The sequence below is a fragment of the Equus asinus genome, chromosome 8 (assembly GCF_041296235.1).
Source record: "Equus asinus isolate D_3611 breed Donkey chromosome 8, EquAss-T2T_v2, whole genome shotgun sequence".
Taxonomy (NCBI): Eukaryota; Metazoa; Chordata; class Mammalia; order Perissodactyla; family Equidae; genus Equus; species Equus asinus.
Genome location: NC_091797.1, coordinates 88,278,580 through 88,304,743, shown reverse-complemented (window position 1 = coordinate 88,304,743; position 26,164 = coordinate 88,278,580). Strand labels below are relative to the sequence as shown.

At 51.8% G+C, this 26,164-nt stretch overlaps 1 protein-coding gene across 2 annotated transcripts in view; it reads right to left on the bottom strand.

Annotated features, from left to right (window-relative positions):
- The window catches only part of SGSM1 (small G protein signaling modulator 1), an 86,313-nt gene that overhangs the window by 32,814 nt on the left and 27,335 nt on the right, over positions 1-26,164 (bottom strand). Inside the window, exons 3-14 of one of the 2 annotated variants that reach the window (XM_044775676.2) lie at positions 24,559-24,634; positions 21,671-21,833; positions 19,948-20,100; positions 18,704-18,771; positions 18,278-18,423; positions 18,014-18,145; positions 15,163-15,287; positions 10,432-10,499; positions 9,110-9,273; positions 8,793-8,925; positions 2,925-3,065; positions 906-1,044 (exon numbers count right to left, since the gene is read on the bottom strand). In XM_044775676.2, coding sequence (XP_044631611.2) covers positions 906-1,044; positions 2,925-3,065; positions 8,793-8,925; positions 9,110-9,273; positions 10,432-10,499; positions 15,163-15,287; positions 18,014-18,145; positions 18,278-18,423; positions 18,704-18,771; positions 19,948-20,100; positions 21,671-21,833; positions 24,559-24,634 — 1,508 coding nt within the window. The remainder of the gene's footprint in view (positions 1-905; positions 1,045-2,924; positions 3,066-8,792; positions 8,926-9,109; positions 9,274-10,431; positions 10,500-15,162; positions 15,288-18,013; positions 18,146-18,277; positions 18,424-18,703; positions 18,772-19,947; positions 20,101-21,670; positions 21,834-24,558; positions 24,635-26,164) is intronic. The other variant, XM_044775677.2, reaches the window with a different exon arrangement.

Sequence of the window (26,164 nt, the reverse complement as noted above, 5' to 3'; positions counted from 1 at the left end):
CTGAACTTCAAAAACTGGACGCCAGCCCCCACCCCTTGTGCTCCTACAACTGGACCACCCCATTGGGACAGAGGCCCGGCAAGGAAAAAAGGATTCCATTCTCCCAGGTCAGGCCAGGAGGGGTTAATAGGAAAGAAGGACAGTCTCGTCAACTGGCTTGGCAATTCTGAAGAGACAAAAGCTCTATGGGCACGGAGAGAAATGATCTGGGGATTCAACTTTATCCAGTAAAATAATAAGTGTAATCTACTGACCATTTCCATGTGCCAGGTACCATGTGCTGGCTACTTGAAACCATTATTTGGTTTATCCTTACAGTAGCCATATGAAGTAAGCATTAGAATCCCCATTTGGTGGAGGAGCAAACCGAGGCCTGGGTCATTAAGTAATATTTCTGGCTTCTGCCTTCCAGGAGCATGGTAGACTGCACTTCCAGGCCCCTTGTGGGTGAGGCCAATGAGCTGTGAGCAGAAGTGATATGCGCTGTTTTGGGACTGGAGCATTTAATTGTTGGTTCAAGAGCTCCATGAGCTCCAGAGCTCCATGCCCTCTGTCACGGTGACTGGCAACATTCAAGATGGTGGTGATCAGCTTAATGTGGAGAAAGCGGAGACTCCAGCTGGCCCATGATAGACACATAGGATGCATGACAAATAAACCTTTGTTTATAAGTCACCAAGATTTTAGGACTGTTTGTTACTGCAACACAACCTTATTTATCCAGACTGATACATGTAAGGAAGCTCCAACAGCTAGGAATTCGCAAGGCTAGGATTTAACCTAGACTCGATGATTCCATAGCCTCTGTTCACTCCTCTGAATTCCGTGCAGGGCAAGAAATGAGTATTTACAAATCTTTGGTAAACCCTTCAGCTCCCTCCATCCGCAGCTCGAGACTCTCATACCTCTCATGGTTGCAGCCATTAGTTGAACCACCGTCACCTGAGCCGCTCTGTGAACAGGATGAGCAGGAGGATTTCCGGGGGCTGGGTTGCCATAGGGATGGCAAGTTGCTCACAGAGACATCCATCAGGTCCTGAGGGACTGTGGTGGACAGAAGGGGCAGAATAACAGCCCTGTGTAAGCCCATGTGGGTCACGGAAACCTCACCCCAAAGCAAGCAGCTCACCCCCAGGCCAGCACAGGGAGAGGGAAAGACCCTGAAGGTCACAGTAGGAAACAGCGACCACAAATCATTGTCTGACCTAGTCCCTTAAGCCAACCTGTTCCAGTGAGAGCCACCACCAAGATTTGGGGCCCCCAGCAGATGAGGAGAGTTGAAGACAGCTGAAGAGAGAGGAAGAGAAACCAGAGCCAGGAAAACAGGCCCAATCCCAGAGCAGGAGGCCAAGCCTCACCATGTTGTCATTCAGTTGTCCTCACAGGGTTTTGGCGGGAAAGAAGGGGACTCACTCTCTGGGTGAGAGAGTCTCTGGTGGTGAGCCAGAGGGGGACCCGACTCAACAGGTGAGGCAGGGCTCCCAGGGGCAAGAGACCCAGTGAAGTTCTGATGAGGGCGAGGACACCGGCGCTGTCCGTGGTACTGAGGGCGTGGGTATATGTGCGCTGTCCATGGTTCTGAGCCGTACAGCCGCTCCACCAAGCCGGTCTCAAAACAGGTTGGCGACCCCCCAGAATCATGTGGGGGCCTTGTTCAAAAGCCATATGCCTATATCCCACCCTTGACCAACTGAATTAACACCTTATGGAGATACAGTCCTTGAATCTGTATTTCAAAAACAATTTTCCTATAGCAGCCACATTTGAGAACCAAAAGGGGATGACTGATTTCCTAACTCTTGGACATTGGTGATTCCCGATCCATTGCTCCCAGGATACAGCACTTACAGTTTCCTTGCTTTCTCCCCCAGCTCCATGAAAAGCCCAGCATCTGCCACACTGCTGAATAAACATATTGCTGACATATGCACTACAATTTTTATAGTGAACTTCCTGGCCTCTTAGCAGTTCTAGACAGGTGCAAAAAAATTTATCTTCTCTAGGGCAGGGCTCAGTAAGTATTTTCTGTAAAGAGCCAGGTGAAAAATATTTCAGGGTTTACGAGCCATTGGGTCTCTATCATAACCGCTCAATTCTGCTGTCGTAGTGCAAAAGGAACCATAAACCAAATGCAAACAAATGAGCATGGGTAGGTTCTAATCAAACTTTATTTATGAACATTGAAATGTGAGTTGCAGATCATTTTCATGTCACAAAATATTCTTCCTCTTCTGATTTTTGCAATTATTTAAAAACATAAAAACCACTCTTAGCTCATGGGCTGTACAGAATGAGGTTGGATTGGCCCATGGGCCACAGTTGGCCCGGCCCTACTCTAGGACATTAAGAGGCATGCACATTTGCCCCCTATGCCATGCCTCTGCAAGGACGACTGGTGATACCTGGCCTCTTCCCCCAGGCTCCAAGGGGAGGGGAAGTTGTGGACCCAACCCCACTTGCCATCAGAGCTCGGCAGCTGACAGGGTCCACTGCTACCCACTGACAGAGTAGAAAGCTGCCTACAGAATGAGGTTCTTGGGGCCACCAAAAGTGCCTTGTTACACTACTCCTCTTCAAGCAGATTCACCAATCAGCTGGCCAAGAAAGGCCAGTAAGCCCTTGTAACATGTTCTAGAAAAACATCCCCGGTTCGTAGCCAATCTCAGGGAAGCAGTGATCACTTGCACCCAGTTGTTGCAAACATGCCTCCACCCCCAGCCCCCTACACCCTGCAGACATCACCAAAAAATCCCTTTGCTACTGATCCCACAACACTCCAAGCTGCATCCTGCAGGTGGAGGCTGGACAGATAAGGGCCTCAATTTGTCTCCTGCCTCCATCTTCCCTGGGAGCAAGACTCAAATGACAACATGGCAGAGGTGGCCGGCACCCAGCCCCTGGAGTTGGGGGAGCCCAGACATTACAGGGGGGCTGCTGCTTCAGGTTTGGTGTGGGGAGGGTGGCGTCCCATCTGGCTTGCGCCCACCTACTGCCCCTGGCCACCACCAGCACGGACCGGCCTACAGGAACCACCATCCAGGCAGGGCCCATGGAGACGGGGGCAACTTAAAAGAGAAAATAAAAAGCATCAGTGAAATGGAAGGTCCGAGGTGAGGGGAACATTGAAACAGCTGGAAGAACCAATTGCTGGGGGCTTGAACCTTTCCCCTGCCTTCCTCCACACAGCTCCCACGTATTGTGTTTGATTAGAGGAAGAAAGAATGCTGATATTTATAAAGTGCCTAACCTTGTCTCACCCGGCAAGGGAAACAAAAGAAAAAATACACAAATGGGACTACATCAAACTAAAAAGCTTCTGCACAGCAAAGGAAACCATCAACAAAACGAAAAGACAACCTAACAATTGGGAGAAGATATTTTCAAATCATATATCAGAGAAGGGGTTAATATAAAAATATATAAAGAACTCATACAGCTCAACAACAAAAAAACAACCCAAGTGAAAAATGGGCAAAAGGAACCAGCCCTGATGGCTTAGTGGTTAAAGTTTGGCACGCTCCACCTCTGTGGCCTCAGTTCATCTCCCAGTCACGGAACCACACCACCCATCTATCAGCGGCCATGCTGTGGTGGCAGCTCACATAGAAGAACGAGAAGGACTTAGAACCAGGAGATACAACCATGTACTGGGGCTTGGGAAGGAAAAAAAACAAGAGGAAGATTGGCAATAGATGTTAGCTCAGGGACAATCTTTCCCTGCAAAAAAAAGAAAATGGGCAAAGGATCTGAATAGACATTTTTCCAAAGAAGATATACAGATGGCCAACAGGCACATGAAAAAATGTTCAGCATCACTAATTATTAGGGAAATGCAAATCAAAATTCCAATGAGATATCACCTCACACCCATCAGAATGACTATTATTAAAAAGACAAGAAATAATAAATGTTGGAGAGGATGTGGAGAAAAGGGAACCCTCATACACTGCTGGTGGGAATGCAAACTGGTGCAGCCATGGAGGTTTCTCAAAAAATTAAAAATGGAACTACCATATGATCCAGCAATTCCACTGCTGGGTATTTACCCGAAGAACTTGAAAACATGAATGTGTAAAGATACATGCACCCCTGTGTTCATTGCAGCATTAGTCACAATAGCCAAGACCTGGAAGCAGCCTAGGTGCCCATCAAGGGATGAATGGATAAAGAAGATGTGGTATTTATACAAAGTGGACTACTACTCAGCCATAAGAAATCCGGCCATTTGTGACAACATGGATGGACCTTGAGGGTATCATGCTAAGCGAAATAAGTCAGATGAAGAAAGTCAAATACCATGACTTCACTCATATGTGGAAGACAAAAACAACAACAACAAACAAACACATAGACGCAGAGAATGGATTGGTGGTTACCACAGAGGAAGGGAGAACAGTGAAAGGGGTGACAGAGCACATGTGTGCGGTGACAGATGACAATTAGTCTTTGGGTGGTGAACACGATGTCTACACAGAAGTTGAAACATAATGATGTACACCTGAAATTTATATAATGTTATAAACCAATGTGACCTCAATAAAAAATAAGTAAAATGTCCAAAAAAGTGTCCAGTATGTGCTGGGTAACATGTCATGCAGAAGAGAAAACTGAGGATCAGAATGATGATACAACTTACCAAAGCCCCACTGGGTAGTAACCGGCATAGCTGGTCTTTTTGTGTGTGTGTGAGGAAGACTGGCCCTGAGCTAACACTTGCTGCCAATCTTCCTCTTTTTGCTTGAGGAAGATTGTTGCTGAGCTAACACCTGTGCCAATCTTCCTCTATTTTATGTGGGACACCCCTACAACATGGCTTGATGAGCCATGCTAGGTCAGCGCCCAGGATCTAAACCTATGAACCCCCGGTCACCAAAGCAGAGTATGCAAACTTAACCACTAGACCACAGGCCGGCCCCATAGCTGGTCTTTTTTACTGCTGTCCCCCCTTCCCTTTCCACCACCAACAGCTACCACTTATTGAGCACAAGTACTATCATTATCCCCTTTTGCAGATTAGGAAACTGAGGCACAGAGAGTTTAAGCAGCATGCCCAAGACCACCCAGCTAGTAAGTGGTGGAGCTGGGATTCCAACCCAGGGGTTCGGACCCTGAGGTCCTAGTCATACTCTCAGCTGTTTTCCCTGGCTGCTGTCTCCTCGTGCCATCCTTGCCCTAGACCACTGGTTCTCAACTTGGGCAATTTTGGCCCCCTGAGGGACATCTAGTGATGTCTGAAGACATATTTGGTTGTCACGACTTGAGGATTAGCCAGATGCTACTGGCGTCCAGTGGGTAGAGGCCAGGGATGCTGCTCAGCATCCTGTAATGCACAAGACCTCCCCCACACGCCCCCATATACACAATTACTCAGGCCAAAAGTCCACAGCGCCGAGGCTGAGTCCAATACAAATACAATGCGAGCCACTGGCATCACTTAAAATGTTCTAGTAGCCAGATCAAAAAGGTACAACGAAACAGGTGAAATCAGTCTCAACAATCTATTCTGTTTAACCCAATGTGTCTAAAATGTTATCATTCTAACATATAATCAATATGAAATTATTGAGATATTTTATATTCTTTTTTTTTTGGACCAACTCTTCAAAATCCAGTGTGTATTTTACACTTACAGCACATCTCAATTTGGACCAGCTGCATTTCAAGCGCTCGGTGGCCACACATGGCTCAGACTGTCACACCAGGCATTACAGAGGCAGTCACAGCAACAGACAAGTCTGAAATGCCCTTCTCTGACCATGAGCCTATCTGAACGTTTTAGAGCTCGTCTTTGCCTCCTCTGGGCACAAGGGGCAGGGAGAGAACCAGGTGGTGGAGACAGGGATGAGAGGACCCTGAAAGGGAGTGGAAAATCATCTGTGGCCACACCTCCCCTCCCACGGTGAAACTCTTCTCTCTTGTTCTTTAAGGCAGGCATCTGCAGACTTTTTCTGTAAATATTTTTGGCTTTGTGGGACCTACGGTCTCGGTCACAACCATTCCACTCTGACTTTATGGCGTGAAAGCAGCCACAGACAATATGTAAATGAATGGGGATGGCCCTGTTCTAATAAAACTTTATTTGGAACTATAGGTTGTGGGCTGAATTTGGCCCAGAGGAAGGGGGCTTAGTGGATTTCTGATTTAGGCACTTCTTCAGAAAGGACTTCATAGATGAAAAGCATAAGCACAAAGATGGTTTTGTGTTAACTCTGTGAGGCTCAGGCCCCTGAGAAAATCAACTGAGGATGGGGGTGGTCACCATTTCCGCGTGGGCTGAAACTGACCTTGAAGATGAAGGAGGTGAACCCATAATGCCCTCCCCCCGCCCCCCATCAATACAACCTGCATGGAGTCTGGAGCCAGACCACCTGGGTTCAAATTCCAGCCATGCTAAGGATTAGCTGTGCAACCCTGGGCCAATATCTTAATCTTTCTGTGCCTCAGTTTCCTCCTCTGAAAAAGGGGGAATGGCGATGACAATGCTACCTGCCTGGGTGGGCTGTGGTGAGGACTAAATGAATTAGGACAAGGAGAAAGCACAGAAGTGGCATGGCACACAGGGGTGCTCAATACAGGATACCTACTATTGCTCACTGAGCATCTGTCCAGTGTCACCTTAGGAGTTCGATGTGTCATCGCCCTGACTCCTCAGAACATGATCCTGGGTCGGGGAGGCTATAATCCCCATTCTACAGACGAGAAAATGAGGCCTGCAGAGGGCAAGTCACTTGGCCACACCGCAGTGGCAGGCTCGAATGCAGGAACGTGCTCTTTTCTCTAAACCAGCAGTTCTCAGCCAGGAGCAATTTTGCCTCCAGGGGACCCTTGGCGACACCTAGAGACATGTCTGGTTGCCCCAATTTGGTGGGGCATAGGGGTGGGCTTTGCTACTTGGTGCCTAGTGGTGGAGACCAGAGATGCTGCTCAACAGCCTACAATGCACAGGACAGGTCCCCACCACAAAGAATTGTGCCATCTGAAATGTCAGTAGTGCTAAGCTTGAGAAGCCCTGTTCTAAATAAACTGACTTAGTTGGGGTTTCCTCAAAGGCAGACAAGGATTCAAGGGCAAATAGTTTATTTGGGAGGCATTGCCAAGAAGCATGGTTAGGGTGGGCTGGAAGGCAGAGTACCTGGTTAGTTACATGCAAGTTACCACTATGGGCAAGTGGTGCTTGATCTCTGGGTGCCCTCTGGGAGATGCACAGAACACAGACTCGAGAGTTTTCTCACCTGAAGGGTGAGGGAGCTGGGGCATTTATATGCCAACTCCTGTCAATCATTGGCTGAGAACTGCTCCAGGGGACATTGGTCCCCTGACACTTCTAATTCAATCCACCCCTGGGCAGAAGGACCCTGGTGGCTGGAGAGCCCCTCAGGCACAGAGATACAAAGACTGGGAGCTGGCAGCAGAGTGGCGTGCACAGAGGGGTGTGTGCGGGCACAGCTGGTGTCTGTCCCACTGGCACAGGCAGAGCCACAACAGGCTAACATGGATATTCCCCAAATAAGTAAGACATGCAGCTCCCAGCCTGGCTCCCAGCAGGAGCCTGCAAATTATTGGTTGGATGCGCCCCTCTGGAGAAAGTTGCCCGGGAAGGCAGCCACAGGCATCTGATCTCTCTCATGAATCAGCTCTCTGGTGGGGCTGTGTGAGCTGTGGGACCACAGACAGGCTGGGACGGCTCCAGCCCGTGATCCTGGGCGGGAATGACCGTGGTAACAGACTCTGCAGGACACTCTTCATGACGCAGGAACACGAGGCTGTGCTCCTAACTGGCCACGAAGGTATATATATGTGAAAACACAGGCTAGCCCGAGCCCATGAGCCCTTCCCAGAGAGCCTGCCCCACGCCCTCAACCGACTCAGCGATGGCTGAGAGGCGTGGTGTTAGTGGCCTGGCACGAACAGTGCAATCTCGCCAGGGAGGACGGCTGCTTTCAAAGAGCCCCTCCCTGCCCGGCTGTGGTCACTTAAGCAAGGTGCAGCTCAGAGTCATTATCTGGCAAGCGGGAACAACAGAGCCACGGAGGGTTCAATAAAGTGGTTAACAGAGGGCACCTGTAACTTCACACTACAGATATCCATGCAGTGCCTGAGAGATGCCCAGCCTCCTTCTGAGAATTTCCAAATATTAATTCACTCAGTCCTCATAAGAAGCCCATGATAATGATGATCTCAATGTGCCCGTTTCCATTAACCAAGCATCGATTTCCCGGCGGTCACCATGCAGACGTTTACTATCTCGTCTGTTAGTGCCGCGAGCTTCGCTTCCCTTCTCCTGTCTGAGACCATTTATTGAGGGCCTACTGTGTGCGAGGCCTTATTCTATGGGCTTTACATTGATCACCTCATTATCTCCTTGAATCCTTACAACAAAATAATAATAACAATAACATAGTAGCAGCTGACATTTGAGCGTTCTGTGCCAACTGCCTGAACTCATTTAATCCTCACAAGGACTATGAAAATGCCCATTTTACAGATGAGGAAACCGAGGCACAGTGAGGTGAAGGGCCTTGCCCAAGTTCAACCAGGATTCCAGAGCCCACATCACTGTCGCTAGCCTATGCCACCTGTCCCGCAGTGGCATCTTTATTAGCTAAGTAGAGAGTGGTTGTTTGTTCTCATTGGGGGGAAACCGAGGCCGCCAAGATACTAACTTTCTGATTCCAGGCCCCCCCCCGCCGTGCTGGCCCCAGACCTCTCGTCCTCTAGTTCCAAATACCTGGAGTTGTTTCCAGGGTCAGCTCCCAGGTGGATGCCCGGGGCCCGGGGCCAGGGCGTCTTACCGAATTCCGACTGCATGCCGGCGTAGATGATCCTGAACACGTAGTCCGTGGCCTCGTCATCTTCCTTGTCTGAAGACGTGGACTCGGCGGAACCCTGAGGGCTCCTCTTGCGCAGTCTGGGGAATACTTTGCCCTGAAAGAACGTGTCCCATGCACGGTCCCTGGGACGCACCTGTCCCTCCAGCCTGCACGGCCTGAGGGGCTCGGGGGGCGCTGTGCGCAAGCCCATGAAGCCACATAGGGCCCATGGGCAAGAAAGACCACTCCCCGTGGCTGACCCCCACCCCAGCCTCCCTGGACCCCCCACGGTCACTCACCTTCCCCCGCTGGGACCAGAGGGGCGGGTCCAGCTGCCCGTGAGGGAGCAGCCCGTTCTCCAGGCACGAGAGGAATTGCAGGAGGTGCCCCCCTTTGGGGAAGCGGAAAGGCGGCCTCTGGATCCCATCCTGGCTGACCAACACCACCGTCCCACCGCTGTCCACTGCCACCGCGACCCGGCCAGAGGAGACCCAGTGGGAAGTCACTATGAGGTGTGGTGGCGGGGCCCTCCCAGCCAACACATCCCCCCAGGCCTGCAGAGCCAGACCCATGGACCTGGCTGGAGGCCCCGGGAAAGGCCTGGGCAGAAGGTCAGGGGCAGTTTTTACCTCCCAAGTCCCCCTCAGCCTACCTCCCATTGTCATTGACTGGGGAGCTACAGGACAAGGTCAAGGAGAGTGTGGTTGGCCTCCCTAAGTCACCCCAAAAAAGAAAAGGCTGCCCCCTAATACACCACACCCCTCAAGCATCCTCCACAAATCTACGTGACCTATTTTCATAGGAAAGATTTCCGACTTGCCCCCTTCTCAGGGCAATAGTTGACTCTCACTAGCATGTATTGAGCACTTACTGTATACAAAGACGGCATGTTAAAGGCATTGTCTCACTGTAATACTCAAAACAGCCCTCTGAGGCGTATCTATTATTGCCTCTTTTACCAATGATGAAACCGGGGCTCAGAGAGGTTATGTAACATGCCCAGGCTCACACAGCTGGTAAGTGGCAGGGCCTGGATCTGAACCCAGGTCTGTCTCATTAAATAAATTAATGTAAGCCTCGGTGGGGCACAGACCCATGCTTCCTAAAGCAGGACAGCCCTCTGCTTGTTCTGAATGTACCTTCTCTGAGCTTCAAAGAACTCGAGTTAGTAATCCCAGGTCGTCAGAGCACTGACTTTGGAGTGACAAAGACCTGGGTGCAAGACCAGGCTCTGGAGTTTACAGGCTCTGGACTTTGTGCCAAGTTGCCTCTTCATCTCTAAAGTGGGAATGATGGAGCCCCTATCGCTGGGTGGTTGTGACGATTAAATAACAGGCATGTAAATATTAGAACCGGGCTTGGCGCATCATAAGTGCTCAGTAAGTATCAGCAACTACCACCATGTGAGCCCTTCACATGCATCCTTTTATCCTCACAACCACCCTACGAGAGGTACTGCTATGATCCCCATTTTATTGGCGGGGAAACTGAGGCTCAGAGAGGTGACGTCACTCATTTGCAGTTGAACAGATCATAAGGCTCAAAGAGGTCAGGTCACTTGGCCGAGGTTGCCCAGATAATAATAAACACCCCGGCCCTGTGCTGCCCCCGCAGTCCCTACCTTGCTGGTGGCAGTGCAGGTAGACAATCTCCTCCAGGCGGATGGTCATGGCGTAGTCCCAGTAGACGCTGGAAGTGGAGGGAGGGTCAGGTCTGCAGAATGCCTGCCCACCTCATTGTGGGGAAGGGCCCAGGAGGCCAGAAGACCACCCATGGGCTCCTCCACCCTTCTCACCAGGACCCACCTGTCCCCAACATCCAGGTCGCAGTCTCCCCGGTCGCAGTCTCCCCAGACTCAGTCTCCCCTTCTTCTGGTCCCAGCACCCCAGTTTCCCAAGGAACCCCCCTCCCTTACCTCCAGTCCATGTGGCTGAGGCTGACCCCACCCACCCTCCACCCCAGGACTCCACGAATGGCCACCTGAGTCAGGCCTGGCCAGTCAGCCTATTCCACTGTTCTGGCCACAGAGATTGGTTCAGGGATGGCCCCATGACCCAAGCAGAACCAATGAGATTCAATTACTGGATTTAAGTTAGAATTACTGGGAAAGATGCTCCTTTGTGCTAGGAGAGTAGTGGTATGGATGATAGAAGAAAAAGCCTGCCTGAGAGTGAAGTCACCAGTCAGGAAAGCAGAGCCAAGAGATGGAAAGAGTTCAGGTCTTCATTATTCCAGTCCCTGGATCCCACCATGCCTGAAGCCACTGTCTCTGGATTTTTCAGTTCATGTGAGCAAACACTTAAGTCAGCTTGAGTTTGGTTTTCTGTCACTGGTGTCTAAAAGTCCTGAGTAACTCAGACCCTAACTCTAGACCACCGTGTGTCCATGTGGTTAGAATAGCCACCCAACAGCCTTGACTTCACAGGTCCCAGCAGTGTGACCTGTAGGTTTCCATGAGCCTCAGTTTCCTCCTCTGTAAAATGTGGATGATAATAATACCCACGGCATAGTGCTGCTGTGAGGACCAAATGGAATCACACATCTGAAGCACTCAACACAGCACTGATACATAGAAAAGCACTTGGTTAATGGGCCCTGGATTACTTACATTAGGTTTTCCACTTCCAGCGCAAAGCCTACCACTGTCTTGAGACAGGTTGCTTTTCCCCTCAGAACACAATGAGAGGTGGGGACCACAGGAGCTCGGGTTTTGAAGCAGCCATGGGAATGCCCTGCTCATGTCCCCTTCAGGAGACCTTGCTTGGGGAGCAGAGTTGACCAACAGCTTCAGAGGACACTGCTGTGGATCCACCATGAGGTTCGTGGCAGGGCCACGCTTTGCTCGGGCTGCCCTTGGCCAAGACTGAGCATATGTGGATGCCAGCATAGGCCTGCTCCTGTGGGCCAGGGGCTCCTTTAGCAGTCAGCTTTAGCCCAGGGACTCTCAACTGATCTGGCCAAACATTCTTAGAAATGCACCATGTCCGAGACTTTTCCTGCCCGATCTCCCTTCCTTTCACCTCTCCGTTCACAGGGGTCAGACCAGCTTTGTGATCTGAAGGTTCTTCCTGCCTCCTCCGGCTCCTCACTTCTGTCCTTCACAGGAGCTTCCCCCAGTCAGTCTCTCCTGCACGCCTCTCCTGTGTGGGTGTCTGCTTCTTGGAGGACCCAAACTAACACAGCCTTCGAGGTCAGACAGGGTTCAAATCCCACTTCGGCCCCCCACACTGAACTGGTCCCTCCCCCTCTCTGGGCTTTGGTTTCCCTTGCTGCGAAAGGAGGAAGTTGGACAGGGCCCCTCTGCACTGGTCCATGCCAGAAGCAACCTGGCCAGGGTCCACTGAGTGAGTGTCCTGGGAGGATGGTCAGGTACACAACACAAGCACTTTCAGGGTGGCAGCCTCTGCTCACCACACCCCCCATGCCCACTCTCAGCCAGGAGGTCCTTCTCTGGGCACCCACACCACGCCCATCACACAGAGTTGCAACAGCCTGTTTTGTCCGCTGTCCCCCCAAGGGGGTGCTGAACCCCAGAGAGGGGCTGGGTTTTGTTGACGTCTGCAAGATACTCAGAGAATATCCAGAGTGAATGCTGAATGCCGGGCCCTGGGATGCCCAGTAGACAAAGCAACTCTCCAACCACCACCAGACACCAGCAAAGAGGAGCTCTGTGGCTAGAGTCCCTGTGCATCTGTGTTAATTAGAACCAGCGGCCCCATGACCGAGAGGCCTTCCAGGTGCCAGGCTCCCTGCTAAGGGCTTTACACGCATCTCCTCACTGAATCCTCCCTGCATGTCTATTCACAGGTTCCACTGCCACATCCCCATTTTACAGATGAACAAACTGAGGATCAGGGAGGTGAAGTAGATTGTCCAAGGTCACTCAACTGGGAAGGAGCAAGAGCTGAGGTTTTGTTTTCATTTTACATGTTTTAACAGCTTCCTAGAGTGGAATTGCTGGGTCATATGGTAAGGGTCATATAAAAAACTACCACACTGGTCTGTAAAGTGGTTGTGCCACCAGCAGTGTATGGGGCTTCCAGCTGCTCCGCACGGCAGGGCTGAGATTGGAGCCAAGTCTGCTCTGACTCCAGAGCCCAAATAACCACATCTTTGGTGATATTTCCTCTTGAACATGAGAAAACCTAGCTGGGAGTTAAGACCCTGGTTGTGCAAGAGGGAGGGCTGGCTAGGAAAGAGTGACGAGTTCCCGAACCTCCTTCGACAAGGACCACCCCCCTCATCTTCCTTGTTCCTTGGTCCCCAAAGGGATGCTGGAACCCTTGGGTGCCCCCTTCCCCACACGCTAGCCCCTACACTTCTGACTCCTGCTGTTTCTCTCCCATTGAGCCCCGGTCCCGGGCAAGGGTTGCAAGAATAGATGGAGGTTCAGAGCCCAGGGCTGCGGAAATCCCCAGCTCCAGCGGCAGTGACCTTGGAAGTGCAGATTCAGCCAGAATTCAATATGGAAGCACCTACGATGTGCCTGTTCACAGAGGAAAAGATGAAGCAGAAACATGGAGACTCCGATGATTTGAGCTGGAGAAGAGGTGCCTGGCAACCATTTGGTCCAATGCCTCTCCCAAAACGTTAGCGTCAAAAGCTCTCTGCCCACACAACCTTGGGCTTAAGTCCAAGCAACGAACAGGGTCCCTGGGCTGTTGAAAGCTTTGATGTTTAGAGGAAGACAATCTATTGTTTGAGGAGCCCCTGCTGACCCTTGGGAACTTTTGAGTTCTGGGGAGACCATCCTGTCCAACCTCATCATTTGATAGAAGGGGGAAACTGAGGCCCAGAGAGGCGGCGTGATGTACCTTGGGCCACTCAGTGAGGTAAGGACCGAGCAAGGACTTGGTCCTATGACATATACTTATCCACGGACTTGCTTACTCACGGTCTCCTCCAGTGTAATGTAGATACAGTGTAAGCTCTGAGAAGGTCAGGACTGTCCTCTCCTTCTACTCATCTGCTACGTCTCTTGTATCTAGCACAGGGCCTGGCTCATAGGAGGTGCTGTTAATACGTACTGAATGAAACCAGTCCCCCTGACTTCCCTGCTCTGTTTCACAAAGATTATCTGAGCACCTACTATGTGCTACGATCTATGGCAGGTGCTGGGAGAAGATGTGAGCAAGACAGGATTGTCGCCTCCACGGAACTGAGGTCTGGAGGGCGAGACAGTCAGTGAACAAGTAGGTACAGATTTACAATGTGACTATGGTTTTGTAAATGCTGCAAAGGAGATTCAGGGCTCCTTGTGAGCCAGACTCAGCTGGGAGGTCAGGTCGGGGAAGGGCGGATACCAAGGTTTAAGATGAATAAGGGGAGGTGAGGTTCCAGGCCAAGAGCGTCTCCTTGGCCCCAACACCATTGCTCTGTGAGGGTCTGGCTGCAGCTGAATGATCCGGCTCAGCCTAGGACCGGCAGCACCTCCCAGGGACCCTCTCTGAGGACAGATGGCACCTCTGCACAGGAAGTGACCAGCTCAGAGAATGCTATTAATCACACAAGGCCCGTGCTAATTGCACTGAAGCTTAACATTACGCAGAACACAATAACGGTGTTCTGGTTACGTTCCTTGAAAAGAATCAACATATAGATGAAACCCCATGATGCCTGCACGCGGCTGCAGGATAATATGCAGGGGAGAAGGGATGGGTTCTGGAGCCTTGTCTAGTTTTATGTTGGAAATTCCTCATAACAAAAAGTTCTAAGAAAGCAAGAAAACGTAAAAGAAAGATACGGACTCAGAGCAGCAAAAATCATTGCTTCTCCCCCGCACCAGCTGCCAAGCCTCCTCCGGCTGAAACAACCGGGCTGGCCACATCTTTGCACAGTGGCTCCCCTTTGTTCTTCCTAAAGCCTTTCCTAAGTGTGCCAGCACACAGGGGACCGCCGCAGGAGCCCCTGGTCCCCGCGTTTCTTTGGAGCCTGACTCCGAAGTCTTTGCTGAGTCTTATAAGGTCACAGGACTTCACAGGAGATGCAGTCGCCCACCAGACGCCCACCAACCTGCACCTCCTGCCTCCCTTTGTCATCGAGGGATGGGAAGGGTGGCAGCAGATGGGGGGGGATTTGCCCTTTGTGGGATGACGAGATCTCTGTAAAGCTTTCTCTCTCTGAGTGGTGTTTTGCCCTGCACTCTGCCTAACTTCCATACCCTAAGATTCTCCCAGTCGGTTCCCGGATCGTTCCGAGCCTGAGTTACCCATGAGGCCACAGCTGCAGGGAGGCTGGGTCAAGTGGTTGCAACAACTGGATGGAGCAGCGGGCAGGGGCGGTGCACGAGGGACAGGGCACAGACTTCCCCGTGCCGAGGAGAGGGACCCGGGGGATGCACCCAGTGCCCTACCTCTTCTCATAGTCCAGGTCTCCCACAGACCCGTTCATCAGCTGGTTGGGCGTCCACTTCAAGGTCATGACATCAGCTGTCTGGTGGAGGGACAGGTACCCCGGCACGGCCTCCATGTCATCCCTCTGCAGAGAAAGGAGGACTCAGGCCAGAGTCACAGTGGACCTGGGCCCTGGCCCATTTGACTCAAAGATGCACAGCCAGAAGCAAGACGTCAGGTCATTCCCTCCAAGGCCACAGCCATCTGGAAGACCCCAGACCTCCTTCCGGATGGCCATGCTAAGCAAACCTGCTTGCAGGCCCCCACGCAGGATGGTTCCATAGAGCCCAGCTGTGGAAGCCGTCCACCCCAACACTTCCCCACTTGCATCTCCCTCCTGAGGTCCGGGGCTGGGGGCTCTTTAGAAGCCGGAAGGGGCTCCGTCCTTCTCAACCGCACCCTCTCCTGAACAGAAGGCATCGATCTGGCAGCATTTTGGCCAGTCTTAAGGGAGAAAGAAATGGCAGTGGAGCTCTGTGTCCAACCCCACGGGCATGATCCAGAAGCCCTGTCCCCAAAAACCCCCACCACGCTCCCTGCCCAGCAGCCTGACCCTCTGCCATCCCCGAATTTCCCCAAGAGCCTCTCACCTGCCCTGTCTCATCCCCAGTGGGGTGTGGCAGAGGGGGTGTCTCCAAGCCTCAGACATAGAAGAGGCAGCCCCTCCACCCAATTCACTCAGTGACACGGGGAGACAGACAACTAACATTTACTGAGCACCTTGCGTATACGAAGCAAGGCTCAGCTTCACACACAGCGTCTTGATTTAACCACACAGGCCGGCCACCCCACAAGGGAGCGCCACTGCAGCATTCCATCGATGCTAAGATGCACATTTGTTTCTCGCATTTTAATGCACCTGAAACGGGGATGCATCTTTTAATCAGCGGCATCGCACAATTGTGACGTCGTTGTCATTGCCTGATCTCGTGCAAACTCGGTCACAGCTGTTCATATTGTTGCTATTTCGATTAAGGTTTTGTGCACGGTTGTTACTTCGCATGCGGAGTACAGGTGCTATTTTAAATGTCTTCCAAAAGGTCAGGCTGTGATTCAGCTCTGAATCAAAAGGTTATTGCGTACAGAGAAAGGCTGGGAACAGAGCAATGGAGCACTAACGCGATACTGGTGAAGCTGACACATTATTCACCACTGCAGGAAGCCACAATTCCAGATTTTCTTGCAAAGCAACAAGAAGTGCACACGCTTGCAAGAAATGTCACATCTCCCGAGCTCTTGGTCAGAGGTCAGCAAACTTTTCTGTAAAGGGTCAGATAGGGAATAATTTTGGCTCTGCTCTGTTGCCACCACTCAACTCTGCCACTGTAGTGTGAAAGTAGCCATTCACAATGTAAACTGATGGGCATAGCTGTGTTCCAATAAAACTTTATTTACAAAAACAGACAGAGGGCCGCATTTGGCCCACGGGCTGTAGCTTGTTGACTCTTTCTCTTGATGGAACAGAAAATGATATTAGGTGGAAAAACAAGGGCAGCGATGACTCCAAGTCAAAAATTGATATAGAAGATTGGACCCTGAAATGTGAAGAAGTTTTAGGACTATCTTAACTAACATATTTCAATTATTTTTTCCCTTGTGTATACTTATAAGAGTAATGTATGGTTAAAAAATACTATATCCAATTGTCTCAAAGAGCTCTTTCAAAAATGTAAAATAAAATTTCCAAGCAGTGAGAAAATATTTTATATATTTTAACAGCATTTTTAATTTCCTGATGGTTATGTTTAAAATGGTGCATCTTAAATTCATGGCTTCTTAGGTCTGAGGAAATAGAGTCTTGTACCCATTGTGACGTGGGTACTGAGGCTCAGAGGGAGATGTGATTTACTCAGGGTCACCCAGTGATTGCAACTGTGACCACAGGGCTGGAGTGGCCAACAGCTCTCCATCTGCTTCCTCCCAGCTGAGCCCAAACGCCATGCTGACCCTAATGGTCCCAGGGAGGGGACAGCAAAGGAGGCACTCCATGAGGGTAGGCGCTTCGTGTGCATTGCTCACCACGTGTCCAGGTGCCTGGTCCGTGCCGGGGCATAGAGGGTGATTGGTAAATGGCACGGACTCTGGCGCCGGCCAGCCTGAATCCAATCGTCACTCTGCCCCTTACTCCTCCCAGTATGGGCTCAGTGTTACCATCTATGATCATACCACTTGCCTCAAATCGTTGCTTTGAGGTTTAAACAAGTTAATACAGTTAAAAATACTTAGCACGGTGCCTGACACATAGGAAGCACTCAATAAACATTAGCCGTGAAGATGTTTACCTTGATATCTCAAGCATCCAGCGCATAGCACGTTCAGTAAAAATGTTTGCTGAATGACTGAGCAATAACAAGAGGGGATGGATGCATAGATGGCTGGGTGGACAGGTGGATGGATAGATGGACTGGAAAATAAATGGACAAATGCATGAATGAATGGATGGATGGATCGATGGATGTAAAGATGGGGAGATAGAAGAATGGATGCATATATATAAATGGATATAAATACAGACAGATGGATAAAGGAAAGGTGGGTAGATGCATGGATAGAGGGATGGGTAGATGAGCAGATGGGAGGGAGCTGACTGGCTGGCTGGCTGAGCTACGGATGGATTGGTGGATAGAAGGAAATATTGGCATATGGACGAATGGATGGAGAGATGGAAATATTGGCAGGTGAATGAATGGATGGGTGAGTGGGTAGATGGATGGATGACTGGATGAGCAACCTGGAGCCAGAGGGAACCCCTTGTCTACACCCTGGAGCCAGACCCGCAGTGGAAGATCTGGGCCCCGGAGGAACTCTCACCGGCTGAACCAGAACGTTGTTCTTGCCGTAGAGCAGGGTGGCCCGGGAGTTCTGGTGCAAGGACTCCACATAGTCGCGGGCGGACAGGGATGGCCGGTCGTCCATGCTGCCACTCGAATGCCTCTTCTGGATCTGGCAGTGTGAGGGGAGGTGGAGGATGAGGCCTGGAGCGACCTTCAAGGCTCCACTCCATTCCTCGCCTCCAGGCCAAGGCCACAACTCATCCTAACTCCCCCCCAGGGCCCCGCCGTCCGCCCCACTCACACAGAGGGCTGGCCGCTTGGTGGGCGAGTCCTGCCGCAGGTGCGAGCTGTGGATGCGGTGCCTCTGGACGAGCTCGTCGGCCGAGGGGTCGGTCCAGAAGTGATCCGCAGTCTTCATCTTGGTGTACTCCAGGGCACAGGGCCCCACTGCGGAGCAGACAGGGGCTGGGAATCCATAGCCCCAGAAAGTGTGCCCTCCTTTCTATCACCAGTTGGGCCACCCATTGCACTATCTGTCCTGTCCAGCCAGCTAGGATGCCCCAGGGTCCTGCTACGGAGTGACCAGAACAAGACCCAGCAGCAAAAGACAGAGAACAGGTAAGTTTGGATGGGGGAATCTGGATGGAGACGAGAGAGGCCCTCAGGAGGTGCTCTGGCCAGCCGAGACCAGAGATCCATGCGAAGCTCAGAGCGCTGGACCACTTACCCAACAAAGATGCAAGGATGGGGCCATCCACGGGGTCCATCAGGAGAGCTTCCTTCTCATAGTATTTACTAGCGAGAGGAAAGGACATGCAGGTTAGGATGGTGGCCAGCAGAGGGCGCACAATCAATTATGTCCTGGCGGTCAGGAGCGGACAGACTGGCTTCCGTCCCCCTCTTGGTGCCCAGTTCCCTCTGTGAGCCTCCGCTGCCCCATCTGTAAAGTGGGGATAATAATAATATGCTCACAGGGCTGTTGGAGGACTTTTGGGAGAGACCACAGATATAAGGGACCTCACACAGTGCCTGGCACGTAACTGCTTCACACACAGCTATGATGCGGACTTCACCAGAGGAACAGGAATGATGACTCGACGGCAGCCGAGGCCCGGCTGGTTCTTTCTGCTTCTACCGCATCTTCCGTGTCAGACGGGAAGCTGCTTAGAGGCCAGATGCCATCTGCCCTTCTAATATTATCAAGGCAATTAGATGCTTTTGAGCTGTGGTGTGTACTGAGAAGCTGTCTTAACAGGGCTTCCTGCCTGGATAACTAACGTGCATGATGCTGGCCTGACACACTCAAAAATGGCCCCTGGCTTCTGGCTCTTCAAAATAACACGTGATGCTATCAGTACAATGTTCGCACTGAGGGTTTTGTTTGTTTGTTTGGTTTTGTATAGTGGTTCTTAATTCCTTGAAAACTCATAGAGTCTAGAAACTAACAGAATATCAGACTTGGAAAGGACCTCATTCTGACTTCCAGAGGGATCTCAGGACCAGAGAGGGTAAGTGGCTTGTTAGAGGTCACACAGCAGGCAGATGGAGGCTTGAGCCATACCCAGCCAGACGGGCTCTTCCCATCCTACAGCAGGGTGTGAAAAACATAAGATCTGGAGCCACACAGACTGAGTGGGAGGCCAACTTGGCTAGTCCCTCCCTTGCTGTGTGTCCCTGGGCAGGTGACTACCCTCTCTGAGCTTGGTGTCCTCAGCTATAAAGTGGGAAGAATGACAGAACTCCTCTCCCCAGGTTGTTGGGAGGATTAAATGTCGTCCTGCACGTATAGCAACAGCACAGACTCCAACACCAGGAAGTTCTCACTAAATGGCAGTGACATCATTGTAATTTTCCTTCAAGGATGTCTTCTACAAACCAGAATATTGGCTGAAGCAGAACTGATGCGCAATTCCCAGGAGGGCCAGGAGGGGGAGGCAGAGCGCACCCAGGGGTGGGGTCTTCCCCCCTTACCTGCTGTTTTCCACCAGGTAATGCACGATTTTGTCCAGGACCTTCTCAAACAAGGCAGTGCGGATCCACAGGTGCTTGATGGCGAGGGGCGACAGGTTGGGCAGCTTCGGTAGCTTCCGCACATTCTCCTGGAGGCCCTGGATCTGGTTTCGCCTTCAAGACCCGGAAAAGAGGAGAAGAGATATTCACAAAAGAGGAAATCTGACAGGGCCAATATGCAAATGGAGAAATGTTCAACCTCCCTAGGAAACAGAGGAATGCCAACTAAAACAACAACAAGAGCCCACAGTGCTCGCCCATATGGCAGATGGGTAAAGAGTTGGAAAAATAATAATACCCAGTGAGCGTGAAGATGTGGTAAAACAGACACTTTCACACACTGTTTGATGGGCAAGCCAGATTCTCATACCGACATTTCTCTCTCTCTCTCTCTGGAAAGGAGTGCTGGCCAGGAAGAGTCTTGGATTATAGGTTCTGCAGTGGCTCCCCAGTGCCCTTGAGGGGCAAGCTTTTTAACATGACAGGCAGGGTGCTCATGACCTCGTCCCTGTTCACCTCTCCAGCCATTTCCTTATCACCCCCTCCTCTGACCCCAGGATCCAGACAGAGATATCTGCCCATCCCTGAGGCCACCAGGCTCTCCTGTGAGGACCTTCCATGAGCTGCTGCTGCCTGGTTTCCCTCTACTCCATTGCAGGCTGACTCCGTGTCCCTCTTTAGGTCTCCGAGAGGGCTTCCCCTCCTCTTGGACCAGCCAGAGCTGGGGAGGGGCCCCTCCTCTGTGCTCTCTCAGCCTCTGCAGCTCAACTTCCTGCTCACCTTTCTGTCTCCCCTCCAGACTGCCACCTTGAGAGTATGGCCTAAGTGATTCAATTATTTTTTAAGTGAAATACTTCCTGACACTCTACACATGGCCAACACGGGGACTTTTCATGGCTGTGTCTCCAGGGCCCAGCACAGGGCCTGGCCTGCAGCACAGGCTCAGTGAACCCGTTGGTGAACGAGTGATTGCACAAATGAATGAAAGGCTCTCCCTTACCACCAGGCACAGGCACCTCCAATTCCTCCATCAGAAAGTCACTCCCGATATTACGAAACCCCCGTGGAAATCCATCCTTCTAAGACATTATCAGCAAGCACCTGGGAGTGTAGCAGATGGCCTGGAAGGCACCTGAAGACCAGGTGGCTGAGGAGTCAGATTCCAAAAGGGAGTTGGCCAGGCCACATGCAGAGCCCTGCCCGTCACCCGTTCTGGCCAGCAGCCCTGGGCAGGCAGGACCTGAGGACCAGGAGAGAGCTGTTTCTCATTCAGGGAAGTGGGGCCATCACCACAGCAGAGATGGCGAACACGTGGCTGAGGGTCTCTCCCCCTTCCCTGGCCTGTAACAGACATGGCTAATCAATCCACGAACTCCTTTCCATAAGGCCCAAGTGCAGCTCCAGAATCTTTCACAACACAGTCCTCTGGGCGGCTGCCAGCACCAGCTGGAGTGGAAACCTGCCTGGGCTCCAGGAGGGGGTTTTGGCTGTGCAGTCGGGACTCTGGGGTGGCTCTGGCGGGAGGGGCTCACGTACACACACTCAGCCCACGTGCCTGCCCCAGCACATATAAGCTGGAGTGTGGGATGAGTGTAGGGAGGAGCAGGTTCTCGCAGGGCCGGGGGAGGAGCCCGGACTGCCTCCTCCGGGAGCTCGCCAGCCCTTCCTCCAGCTCCACACTCACGCGTTCTCCATCAGCTGCTCCAGGTCCTGGACCTTGCGGCTCAGCTCCTCGGCCGGCGGGAAGCTCTTGCCCACCTTCATGAAGAGAGCCGCGATCTTGTTGCTGCGCAGGAAGCCGGCCGCCCGCCGCCGCAGCCCGTGCAGGACGCAGGCCTCCACAGCCGCTGCGGGGACATCAAGGTCAGCGGGCCCTGCCCACGCTCCCCAGCACCCATCCCCGCTGGAGCATCAGAGGCGTTGTGCAGAGCCAGGGGCCCCAGAATCCCCAAATTCGTGACAGCGTCAACGGGGAAAGTGTGTATGCCTCACCACCTTTCACCCGCTCCAAAGTGAGCAAGGGAGCTCAGTGGTTAACGCACGCTGGCCGCCCAAGGTCAGACCGTCTCTGTTCATATCCTCTCCCAGCCATGAACCAGCTGGGTGACTTGGGCAATTACTTCCCCTCCCTGTGCCTCAGCTTCTTCATCTGTAAAATGGGGACAGAAGGAACAGTAACCGCCCAAGGCTGCTGTTGGGATGACGTGGAAAAAAGGCAGGGAAAGCACACAGCCTGACACAGAGTGAGTGCTGTAGGAACATTAGCTGTCACTCCCGTCCGGGTGGGGGGGTGGACACCCACAGGGCGGCTGAGCTCCATCTAGTCACAGAATCACGTCAACACCATCACTCTTGTGACCCAGCTACAGCTGACATTACGGATCTCATTCCACCTCCACTACAGCCAGGGAAGAAAGGACAACCCTCCCCATTTTTCAGATGTGGAAAGTGAGGCTCTGAGGGGAGAACTGAACTGCCTGGGGCCACCCAGCAAATACGTGATAAGGCTGGGATGCAAACCCAGGTGTGAGCCCAAGATGCGCTGGCGACACTCCGGCCTCCTCTGCAGGGAGGAGTCAGTGTAATCTTCCCATTTCTGTGTTTCCCCTGGAGGCCCGGCCCAGCCCTGCTCAGGGCAGAAGATCTGGTCGCAGCCTGAGCTCTACCACTAACTTGCTGTGTGACCTCAGGCAAATCATTTTCCCTCTCTGGGCCTCAGTGTTCCCTTCTGGGAAATAGACCCTATGCCAAGCCATTCGGACGCCCCCTATCTTATTTCTGGTACTTTCACCAGTCTTTTGTTACGTATCTTCTTACCTTCTGTCTTACACAGCAGCCTGGGAGCTCACTCTGGTATGCAATAGGAGCATAATCAATGTTTACAGAAAAAGTGAGTATAACAGCTAATCCTTATTGGGGACCTCTGGGTTACCTTACCAGTGTCAAGGTTTATCCTGTGACAAAACCCCTGAACAGAGTGTTGTAGGAATCGCCATTTCACAGACAAGCACACTAGCACCCCAAGGGACCAGAGCCTGGCCAAGGTTAGGTTATGTGCAAGGAGAAATACCGAGACATTCTGGTTTAGTGGCTTGGCTTGGTTTTTTTGTTAGCCATGACTTGGCTTTGCATGAATGCCCACATATTGCCTAATCTATGCCCATGGATTTAAAATATTCTGGGTGAGCATCTCTTAACTATCTTCATTTTCACTTACAGACACAGTACGTTCACTTGTTTATACTGAAATAAGTTAATCACCTGTTCAGCATTGTAGACATGGTTAGATTCTTTCTGACAATGGCTCAGGTGGAACGATGGATAAAAGAAATTGCCAGGAGATCCTTCAGGCCCCATTTAGTGCCATCAAATGTTCTCACCCAAAACTTTGATGAGAGTTGAGAATTATTATGATTTTTCTCACTTTCGATTCCTCTAAGGCTTTAATTGAACCCTAGATACGCAACCAATCCTGAAATGGACATGCATATTATTTTATCTGCAAATAAAAATGTCCAGGAGAAAAAAAATTGGGCATATATATATTCTCATATTCATATTTATTTGTCTATGTAATGCACATATATATAGGTACATAGGTGTATATGTACATATTTATGTAAATATATATATTTTTAAATAAACATATCTCACTTTAAGAAAAAAGATCTCGCCAAGGTCACCCAACAAAAAAAGTGGCAGAGCTGGGATCTGAACCCAGATCTATCTGACTGCAAAGGGGTGGAACTGACATCAGCAGGCTCCGGGGCACAGCGAGCGCTCGGCATGCTGCCAGCCCACGGGTGGGGCCTCAGCCATCTGGACAGAAGCTGACGGGCCTCTCCATGGGGCCAAGACCATGAGACGGGAATGACAGCGTGTCCCTCATCATGAGACACTCCACTCATGAAATCAAAAGGTTTGCAGGGAGAAAGAGAGAAACCCTCCCACTTCTACTTGCAGACCAATTATGAGCTGAATCCTGACTTCAGGGACACACAAAACATATGCCTCCAGCCATTGTGGAAGTGCAGGAAGGACCTGGCAGCGAGGTTATTTCTGGAAGCCTGTGAGCGGAGCTGGTTCAAGGAGAGTCTGAGTCATGCTCCGAGCCTGGACCTGCTCCCTCTGCTGAGCCAGCTGGACGTGATCCCTCAGGATGTGTCCATGGCTCTGAACTCCCTATTTTCTTTAAGTCCCTATCCATCCTCTCCCCTTGCCTGGCGACAGCCATAGGCAGACCGAGGGAAGGACATGGAGCCATTCCTCAGAGGTGAGACCACTTGTCCCTGGGAGCAGGGTCACTGTGCACTGAGCCACTGGAGGGGAGCCCTGTCCCTCGGGGGTTCGCCACCATTACCCCTTCACGAGGCGCGGAAGTCATTCTTAATTCCCTCTCTAGACTTCCCTGTATTTCCCAGTTCTCTACTGAAGGACCTTTGGAATCCGAAAATAACTTTGGAGTTACGAGGGAAAAAGATGCTGTAAGAACCCTGGCTCCGAGGCACTGCTTTCCCGAGACAGCCTGCGGAGAAAGCAGCCCCCTTTCAAGGCCACGGGCCACAGACTCACCACAGAGGGACACGATGTGGCTGCTGTCTTCGTGGACGAACTTCCGCGTGACGGCCTCCTCCATGATCTGCTTCACCTGGAAGGCAGGGGCGGCCCGAGGGGGACCCAAATGCGACCGGGCTGCAGGGACCCCAGGGGCCGCGTCCCCCCACGGCCTTCTCAGGCCGTTGGGGACATTCTGATAACTGCTTTCCGTCCGCACCCTCCTCGCTGTGTCTTCTGCAGGGCTGAGGCCTGTGGCCTGCGATGACAGCCCCACACGTCACATTTTACTGAGTTATTTTTTCAGGCTCTCTGCACGGTGGGCTTCTTCTCAGGTGTCACATGAAATGTCATCTCCTTCCCCGACCACATTGCCCAATGTGGCCCTCCCCTCTCTCCATCCATCCCCTACGCTGGTGCCTTCAGAGTACTAAATTATTCCTGTCCTATTTGTTTATTTGCTTATTGTCTATCTCCCTCTTCCGGAATATCAGTTCCCCGAGGACAGGGCCTCATCTGCCGTGTTCGCTGCTTCCTCCACGGAGCCCAGAACAGTGTCCGGTGCATAGTGGGAGCTCAATAAATATTTTCTAAATGAGTAGATGAATGAAAGAATGAATGAATGAAACAGGTATATAAAGAATCAGGAGGGTGTCGTGTGAAAAATCAGCCCTGGAATCCGGGAGACCTGGGTTCAAATCCCTGCTTGGATCCCAACTAGCTGGATTTGGGGTCTTATTTTGGGAAACAGAGGTTCAGCGGGGTGAAGCGACTCGCCCAGAGAGGAGTACTGGCCCGGAGCGGAGACGGAGCCAGCCCGGGGCTGACTCCCCAGGCTGCATGTTCTTCCTGCCACACTCACTCGCTCGACAAACATTTCCTGGGCCCCTCTGGGGTGCCAGGCACGGGGGACACAGCACTGAAAGGCCCGCTGTGCCTCTGCACAGGGAGATGACCCTCTGAGACCTGAACATTCCTCCATTCCTGGACTCTGCGCCTCACTCTGCCCAGGGTCATTGTGGGACTTCAGCAAAGCGTTTCTCCTCTCTGGGCCTCAGTTTCCCCACCTTGAGTTGAGGAGTTCAGAAGAGATAATCTCAAAGGATAGTCTCAGTTCTACATCACTGAGGTTGTGACGTGGGGGTGAAGGGAGCAAGATCCCAAATCCACCCCCTCCATGAGCCCCTACTCCCCTCCTGGCTGTGCTGCGGCCCCCCGAGACTCGGCCAGGCCAGCATGTCATTGCAGCCATCCGAGAGCTGTCTCACGCTCTCCTGCTTCTCTGTCCCTTCCTTCTGGCTGCCTCCTGCAGGGGAAGACAGACTCAGAGCATTCCTGGCCACCTTCTCCAGAAAAACACATGAGCGGGCCACCCCGCACCACCCTCGCCCCGCACAACCTAAGGGGTTGTGAACAGCTGCTGACCTCCAAGCTCAGCAAGCTCCAAGCTGTGTTCTGCCAGCATCATTTCTAAGCCTGGGAACCATCTAGCCAGGCCCGTGGAATCGGCCCCGTTTATGGATATGGAAACTGAGGCTCAGGGAAGCCAACTGGCCCACCCAAGGCCACACAGCTAGGAAGCAACAGAGTTGAATTCCAACTTACACCAGTGTTTTCTGTCTTG